This window comes from Acartia tonsa, chromosome 12 (genome assembly GCF_053477335.1).
Source record: "Acartia tonsa isolate MP-2025a chromosome 12, ASM5347733v1, whole genome shotgun sequence".
In the NCBI taxonomy this organism is placed as follows: domain Eukaryota; kingdom Metazoa; phylum Arthropoda; class Copepoda; order Calanoida; family Acartiidae; genus Acartia; species Acartia tonsa.
Window position 1 is genome coordinate 27,414,414 of NC_137271.1, and position 9,576 is coordinate 27,423,989.

The 9,576-nt window shown below is 30.5% G+C and overlaps 1 protein-coding gene across 1 annotated transcript; it reads right to left on the bottom strand.

Moving 5' to 3' along the window:
* Positions 1–310: 310 nt before the first annotated feature.
* Positions 311–8,523, bottom strand: LOC145333452 (uncharacterized). Its single transcript, XM_080178601.1, has 8 exons — positions 6,730–8,523; positions 6,170–6,386; positions 4,691–4,791; positions 3,965–4,193; positions 2,523–3,649; positions 2,101–2,185; positions 1,482–1,594; positions 311–749 (listed from the first exon to the last, which is right to left on the bottom strand). The coding sequence occupies exons 1-8, from the start codon at positions 8,487–8,489 to the stop codon at positions 650–652; spliced, it is 3,732 nt and encodes a 1,243-aa protein (XP_080034727.1). The 5' UTR covers positions 8,490–8,523; the 3' UTR covers positions 311–649.
* Between the last annotated feature and the right edge of the window lie 1,053 nt (positions 8,524–9,576).

Genomic DNA, 9,576 nt, shown 5'->3' on the forward strand with positions numbered 1-9,576 from the left:
GCGCCCAAAACCCTTTTGGGCAATTGAGCGGCTCGTTATCGAAAAAAATGCCCAATAAAACAATCATGATAACAAGCATACTTTATATTACATGGTGACTTCTTCATTCAATCCACATAAAACATTTTTAAAAGTTTCCCCTGGCTTATAGAAACTCTATACAATGCCACTATTGATTAAAATCGTCCTTGTTTATTTGCAATTACCTATTCTTTCTTTTCACGAAAAGCTTTTTCTTTTGTTTTTCAAAAATCAAGAATCGAGTTAAGACGACATCTATTCTACAAGATTAACAATGATTTTAGAAGGATATGAGGAGAAAAAAATATATTTAAATAAAAAAAATCTATAAGATGATAAATATATATATAATAATAAAAAAATGAGATATAATTTTAAAATATGTTTAGTTGCAGGTTCAAAAAATCAAGGATAAACTTTTGCTGCTTAAGCTTAGAAGCAAAAAATAGTTGGAGAAATGGCGTTTAGTTTAAAGTTTATTGAAAAGCCACTTTTTATTACGGCCACGATTAAGAATGAAAAAAATAAACTGCGACTGGGTTGCGGCATTTTTTTCCTTTTCATGATTTTGCTGATAGCGGCACAATACAGCCACTGAGCTCTTTATTATTTAATACGTAAATCTAAACTAAATTCGTTTAAAATTAAATTTGTGCTTCTTTTTCTGTTTCAGTCTCTTCAACCTGTTTTTATTTCCAATCTGATCCTCGTAACTGTGGTCAAGTTTCCTAAATAATGTATCAAAGATTATGTAAATTGATACTTTTTCATTATATTTAGCATTAGGGTGAGCATTAAGCTATAAAAGTTGGAAAGAATTTTAATGAATATAATAGATTTGAAATCTGCATAAAATTTTAAGGATTTTTTATAAAATTCTTTTTTTTATAAAATTCATTATTTAAAAGCGCAAATCCAATTTAAGTTAATAAATTTTGACTAATAGGATAGGTGGATTGGAAACTACCTGCGCTCTAATTGGTTGAATGATGTACGTCACTTAAGCTTCTCCAATCAGGGCGCAGATAGTTTTCAATCCACCAATCACAGATGTCAAAATTATTTAACTTAATTTGTATTTGCGCTTATAGATAAAGAATTATACAAAAAACGAATTTTATAAAAATTCCATAAAATTTTATGCAGATTTCAAATCTATTATATTCATTAAAATTCTTTCCAATTTTTATAGTTTAGTGAGCATGTCATTTATTTTTGTGAGGAACAGATAAGTGTAATACCTATACTTTTTAAAATTTTGACTAAATGCAAGATTAGGTTCGTTATTATTTTAAAATTTTTGTTTGGAACGCATCTACTCTACACTTTAATCACTCTAACAGTGAATTACAAGTCACCATATCAAAATTAGACGTTCTGGTCACTTTAATTTCAGGTTGTATGTTGAAAGAGTAAAAAAGATTTTTTCTATTTTGAAAAGCAAATGTTTAAAGAAGTACCAGAGGCTTGATGCCAACTTTGGAGAAGGGGTCACATCCAGCAGCTTCTTTCTGGTGGAGCTCGATACTTTTCTATTCTGGGCTCCTCCAGGGCTCAACACAGGTGACGGTACCTGGAGAATGTAACATATTTACAGACCCACAAAAATTTTTCGAAGACATTCCATAAATTATTGGCTTATTCCAAGTTTACAATGGTTAGGTATAAATAAATAATCATTGTTTATAATTGGAGGCATAGGTTTGGCTCAGACTTTATAAGTTATTTCAAATCTTAATATTAGTGTGATTTATATCAAAGTTATGCAACATATTATATTAACATCGAATTTTTTATATGGTAGTAAAGTTTTTTTTTTGTCTTTTGCTTAAGATTTCTATAATTACTAAACCGATTGAGTTTGCCATTTTAGGAAAGCTTCATATAGGTTCTGATCCAAGGATAAGTTTAGGCTATTTAATTTTTAAATTCAAAAGTTAAATTATTTCCTTTCTAACCCTTCGAAAACAGATGTCCTAGCCGATAGTAATATAAAAAGCCTACTTTCTATTTGTTATGCTTTGCGCTTTAATGGAAGTTAGTTGTCATCCCTGTTTTAATTCTAAATTAAAATATTACCTGAAAGGCACCAACTTGACTGAGAACACTTTCATTGCGCTGAGATCTTTCAGGACAGTAGAGTTTGTGCTTCTTCAGTAAAGGTCTAATAATAAGCATACATTATTTTATAAGCACAGCATTACTTTAAAGAAATGAATAGATTTATGGCTGTTATATGCGTTCATATACTAAAGCTATACGAAATTTTAGCTTTCTAGGATATTTATGTCTTAGTTTAACAGGTTTTCTAACTAGCCTTCCCCCTTCCATTATATTAGAGGAAGAGGATCGGATAAAAAATCAATCATCCAGCTTATAAAAAAAAATAAAAAGACAGAGTTTATTACTCTAAAATTTGGTCATGGCATGAATATTAATTTATCTTCCTTTTTCCTATCCCTGATATAAAAAAGTCATCAAAATTCTAAAATTAAAAATACCTTTTTAACTTCGTATTTGAGTTTCTAATTGGAGTTACTTTAAAAACATTTTTACAAAAATTGATAATTTGTACGTCAGTAGAACAGCTATTTTGAATTTTGTGATTCTGTTGTTTGATATCTTGTGAGACGTTATTTTTGTTTTCAGGAGTTCCATCTTGAATTTCAGTCTTATCCAGACGATTTGTATTTGAATCAACGCTGTTTAGATTTTCAGAATAGTCTTGATGGCTTATATTTGAAAAGGAGCCATCTGTAGCTTTAGAGAAATTTGAATGAACAATGTCTGGAGATACGCCATTTTGAATTTCTAAATTATCTAGTTGAATAGCATCGCGGGAAAAGTCATCTTGAATTTCAGAGGTGACTTGTTTGCTTATATTTGAAGCGGAGCCATCTTTTATTTCAGAAAAACCTAATTGAACAATGCTTGAAGATGGACCATTTTGAAATTCTGAATCATCTAGTTGAATAACGTCAGGGGAAAAGCCATCTTGAATTTCAGAATTGACTTCTTGGCTTATATTTGAAGAGCAGCCATCTTGAATTTCATAATCAACCTCAGTGTTGAAAATTTTGGAACTTCCACCCTTTTGAATTTTTGGATCATCGTTTGAGTTGATATTTTGGAGGCCCATTTGTTCTTCAGAATTGACTTGTTGGGCAATATTTGGATATGATCCATCTTGAATTTCATAAGTAACTTCAGTGTTGACAATTTGGGAGATTACATTTTGCATTTCAGAATCAACCTCTGCGTTGATATTCGGGTAGATGCTATTATTATTCCCAAACTCATTCTCAAAGTTTGTATTTTGAATTACAGATTGTTCTGGATGATTAATATTTTGATAGCAATCATCTTGGTTTTCAATAAAGTTGAAATTATCAGTAGTACTATTTTGAAAACTTTTTAAGATGTCAAGATTTCCAAAAATGCAATGATCTTGTACCTCCATATCTACTTGTAAATATTCATTCACTGGGGGATACTCTTCAGAAGCATCAAAAGAAATAGAATCATATGATTTTATATCAAATCCATCTTCTTTTTGCTTGTCTTCATTACTTGAGATGAAGTCTTTAATGAAGGTCTCAATAAAGGAAAGATTTTCAAGAAGTACATCCTAAAATAAAAATTTAAATTATTGATAAATCTTAATTTAAACATAACTTTTACATTTAAATTAAAATAGCAATAACCTTAAGCACTAACCAAAAGATAGTTAAACAAATCAAATTCATTAATAACCCAGCCATTTTAGCAGTCTAACTTTTATAAAATCCGAGATTATTTAACCCAGTTATTAAACAAATAACTGACAAAATACAGGAATAGGCAAAAAAAATATTCTTTGCCAAAATTTATTCGCTAGGTATAAAATAAGGAGGAAGATTTTAAAAGCCATTGTCTTCTCCCTGTCATAAAAATATATTTTTACCTTTTCTATTATCCGTTTTCTTACAGATTTAATTTCTTTTCTTACGTGCTTTTTAACTAATTTTTGTTGACAGTCTAAACTTGTATCAACAAGTAATTTAGTAAGAATTTTCTTCTTTTTCTGTAATCTTTTTTCTAATTTTGAAATATCATTTCTTAGTTGTGTCTCGTCTTTTGTCTCATCAATTTCGGCGTTTTCTCGTTTATCAAAAATACCTTGTGTAGAATTCCTAAAATAATTCAAATTAGGTAGGTAGTTTTCATGAAAACTGATGCAATTGGAAAAGTGTGACAAACAAACTTTTAGGAAACCACTGTTTTGAAGTCCCAAAAACCATACGGCTGACGAGAGAACATTAAAAAAGCATTGTTTGAATTGGCGCAAAAAGTTAAAACTTTCAGTAAAAAAAGCTTTCTCGATAGTTCGATAATTTTTAAGTATTTGAAACAAACTTATTATTTTGTTTGCAACCTTGTATTTATACCTACTTGACACTTTTTTTAAGATGAGAAGTGATATTATTGAACTATTTAAAGTGAAAATTTGGTCATTAATTTGGAAGAAACTGCGTTTGTTTCAAATTATTTTAATTGTCTAAATTGGCGAAAAATAAAAAAAAAAAATTTCGCCAGGAAATGACGGTTCCGCCATTGTTAATTCCTTGTTCCCAATTATTCAACAATTTAAATTTTGTGGCAAAACTTTAAGTTGAGTTACTTGCAATACCTGGATTTATCTACATTTAGTTTTTCTGATATAACATCAGTTCCATTTTGTTTGCCAAAGATTTTCGCATATTTAAATCTCAAATTCGACAGCTTTTCCTCCTAAAAACGTAAGATATTAGTAATATCATTTATTTATTAACCACAGAAGGGTCAAGTATTTTATTTGGCTTTTCGGTCCAGCGGAAATGAATCTGATACAGAGCCACACTTGTATAAAATGTAAAATTTACCGGATTTTTAAAAATCATAAAGACATTAAACCATGGCGCAAAGTGTAGAAAAATATTTTTTTTCTTGCTTGTAAAATTTGCTTTTAAGATATTTCATTTATTTCATAATAATAGAACAAGGATGACAACATCTTTAATTAGCGAAGCACCAAAAAAACCATGGAATGGACAAACGGACAACGTGAATTATAGAGAACATGTTCAGTTGTCAAAAGAGAGAAAAATTGCAAAAACTCTAAGAAAATCACGAAACCTTTAAAAAAAAGGTTTATGTCTTTTAAAGCATGGCCGACAGACAGATTGACAAAACAATGTAGGCAGATGTGTTTATGTCGTAGGAATCTTCACTGAAATTTTTTGCTGTCTATCTTTAATAAAAGCCGAGAAAATCCTATTTACCTCATAGCGTTACAGACTGACTGCTAGCATTAATGAGTCTGTGTTGAAGACAATAACAAGGATGACAACATCCATTGGAGAAAATAAACACAAAACCTTGATTTATTTGTTTGATGACGACAGTCAAAGTAAATTACATAAAAGATGATCATAACAATGAGAAATATTATTTGTGATACTGGTTGAAAGTTTGAAAATTGGACCAAAAACAACAAAGATATTGGGAAATATGTAAAACATATAAAAATAGTTAAAAACCTGCTAAAAGGCAGTTTGACCGCCACGATTGTTTACTTAAAACTACCGGAAATTTAATTTTGATATCTATAACTGAAAAAATCTTGAAAATCGGACCATAAACACCAAAGATATGGAGAAAAATCTTAAAAATATAAAAATAGCCTAAAACCTGCAAAAGGCAGATGGACTGTCATAGTTGTTTCCTTTAATCGACGAGAAATTTAATTTTGATATCTATATCTGAAAAACTTTTGAAAATCAGATCATAAACACCAAAGATATGGAGAAAAATTAGAAAAATACAAAAATAGCCTAAAACCTGCTTAAAAGTGGTCTGACCGTTATTGATGTTTTAAAGTTAATTGTGCTCCTTAATGATGGGAATGTTGTCAAAAAGTTTCAGCGTTTCATCATTTATAAGAGCTGAGTAAATCTCATTTCCCCCATAGCGTTACGGACTGACTGACGGACAAAGTGAATTATAGAGTAGCTTCGCTACTAAAAAGGATAGTTTGATGTGATAAAATGGACAATTAACAATAGTCAGAAAGGCTGGACACACAGGCAGAATACGCTTTTAATGCAGTAGCTTTGCCAAAAAATCTAACCTTTGCATTAAGGTCTTCTTTCAAGACATTTAATTCCTGTCTCAAACCATCAATATCAGAATTCTTAATTTTAGATTCGAGTATTTGTATTGCTGAGCAGATGGTCTCCTCTGATTTATTAACTTTCTCCTGGAGACTTGAAATCTCAATATTGAGTTTGTCTATGATAGTTTTATTTTCAAGCTGCTCCATCTCTTCTGCAAGCTTTTTCAACTTCCTATAAATAATCAAAATTAATTTCAATATGAAAAAATACCTCGGACCTTCGGGGCTAACAAAACTGGGTTTTCTTTTTAATTCTTCATTTTAATATCCGCGGAAAGCTGTCTATTATGCTATCCAATGAATAACTTTTAATATTCTACCTTCAAATAATCCTTAAGACATGACTTTAAAATAAACATTCATGAATATCACTTTTACAATCGGCTTCAAAGATTTTAATTGTCCTATTATAATTCAATTCTATTTTCTGAGCAAATCAATATACAAACACAGACAAATTGAAAAAAACAGACAAAAGATCATTACTTTAAAAAATAAATTTTATTTATATTTACCTTGCAAGTTCAGCTTTCTCATAAAATTGTGGTGAATTACTCAAATTATGTTGTATTCCCTTAGATTTATTAGATTTTCCATCATAATGCACTCGCATATGACTTGATAAATAATTTTGCCTTGTAAATACTTTATCACAATGCTCACACGAATAAGGTTTCTCGCCTGTATGTACTTGTATATGTCTATTTAATGAATCTGTCCGTGCAAATGATTTTTCACAATGCTTACACGAATAAGGTTTCTCACCTGTATGAACTCGTATATGTTTAGTTAGATCACCTTTCAATGCAAATGATTTTTCACAATGGTCACAAGAATAAGGTTTTTCTCTAGTATGAGCTCTTATATGTTTGTTAAAATCAACTGGATGTGAAAATGATTTCTCACACTTCTCACATGAATATGGTTTTACAGTGTGAACTCGTAAATGTTTAGTTAAATTACGTTTACCGCTAAATGATTTTTTACAATGCTCACAAGAATAAGGTTTTTCGCCAGTATGTACTCGTTTATGTCTATTAAAATCACTTTTATCTCTAAATGATTTTTCACAATGCTCACACGAAAAAGGTTTTTCGCCAGTATGTACTCGTATATGTCTAGTTAAATTACTTTTATCGCCAAATGATTTTTCACAATGGTCACAAGAAAAAGGTTTTTCTCTAATATGAACTAGTATATGTCTAGTAAAAGCACTTTTATCTCTAAATGATTTTTCACAATGCTCACACGAAAAAGGTTTTTCGCCAGTATGTACTCGTATATGTCTAGTTAAATTAGCTTTGAATGCAAATGATTTTTCACAATGGTCACACGAAAATGGTTTTTCTCCCGTATGAACTAGTACATGTCGAGTAAAAGCACTTTTATCTCCAAATGATTTTTTACAATGCTCACACGAATAAGGTTTCTCACCTGTATGAACTCGCAAATGTCTAGTTAAATGATCTCTCCGTGCAAATGACTTTTTACAATGCTCACAAGAATAAGGTTTATCTCCAGGGGGAATACTTCTTTTTTTTCTTTCTGATGAGATTAAATTTGGAGACATACTTCTGTCAGAACTTTCATCTGATAATATTCTTCTTTCAGAATTCTGATCTGGAGAAATACATATGTCAGAACTCTGATCTGGAGAAATACTTCTGTCCAGACTCTGATCTGGGGAAATACTTCTGTCCGGACTCTGATCTGGGGAAATACTTCTGTCCGGACTCTGATCTGGAGATATACTTCTTTCAGAACTCTGATCTGATGGTTTACTTCTGTCAGAATTCTGATCTGGAGATATACTTCTGTCAGTATTTTGATCTGGAGATAAACTTCTGTCAGGATTCTGATCTGGAGATATACTTCTGTCAGAACTCTGATCTGGAGATATACTTCTGTCAGAACTCTGATCTGGATATATACTTCTTTCAGAAATCTGTTCTGGTGATATGATTCTGTCAGTACTCTGAACTGAAAATCTAATTCTATTAGTACTCTGATCTGAAGATCTACTTCTGTCAGGTTTCTGATCTGGAGAAATACTTCTGTAAAGATTTTGATTTGAATCAGAATTCTGATTGGGTGACATATTTCTGTGAGAAATAACATCAGGTGACACAATTTTTTCAGCTGATGACGGTCTATTTGGTTCCACAGTTGGGGGGTTTGAATGAGATTTGATGTGAAACTGAAGGAAACCATGGGAATGAAATGTTTCATGGCACACATCACACATGAAGCGCCTCTTCTTAACTTCACCATCCATTTTTTTTTCAATTATGAAAAACTTACTAAGTAATATGTCTGAAAAAAAAATAGTAAATTAATAAAAAATAATAGAAAATTAATCAAAGATTCAACATTAAATGGGTACAAAAAATGCATAAATTTAAAAAAATACATATTTAGAACTACAGCCCAAATATCAAAGAATCAACGGTGAAATCTTAAATTAAGTGGACTATGAACGAACAAAAGCAAGTGAAATTAGGTAAAATCCAGCAATGATACCTATTAAGTTATTTTTGTGAATATGTTTCTGTTAAATATGGTTAAACTGTTGAATATAGTTAAAAAAAAACAATCAAAAAATTTCACAAGTCTTTAACTTTAGGTGGGTAGGTATTATCTTCAGCGAGCGATTTTTGATGAATTAAATTAAATGTTTTGTTAGGTAAGTTCAATGCGCAAAATAAAATAACACTGCAAAACTTCAACAAATGATGGAAAATGCAATACCTAGTACATTGTTCACAATGATTAGGTACGTTATTATAATTTAACACCATCACTTGTTAAACATATAACTTATAGTTGCCAACAATGAAAGTCAAAGGAACTCAGCTAAGAAAATAGTTACATGACTGAAATTTGGCATAGAAGTTGCTTTAAAGAGGTAAATGTGGAACTGTGAAGAAACAGCAGTGGAAACGCCCTTTTCACCGAAAACATCCGTTTCCAGCCGAATTTTGTTTTGTCTTCTCTTGCCATATTAAACAATTTTTAATTATGTTTGAAATATTACTTGTGTCAAGTGAAAATATAAGGAAAATTTTATGGAAAAAAAATAATTTTGTCTCTGAAGATTCAAAATTGTCCAATTTGGTAAGAAATTTTTTTGCGGGAAACGTTTCTTTACAGTTTCACATTGTTCCTCTTTAAATCAACTGCCATGTAAACCTTCAGTGTTGTAACTCTATCTTTAACAGACGAGTTCCTTTAACTTATAGTTTAGGTTTCAAAGTGTCACACCCGCCCCCTCCCTTTCAAGACAATGGTAGACCTCAATTTGTTCATATTTTTAGTCCCATTTAACAAAAACTAAGTATATTAACCAAATAAAACTTACATCA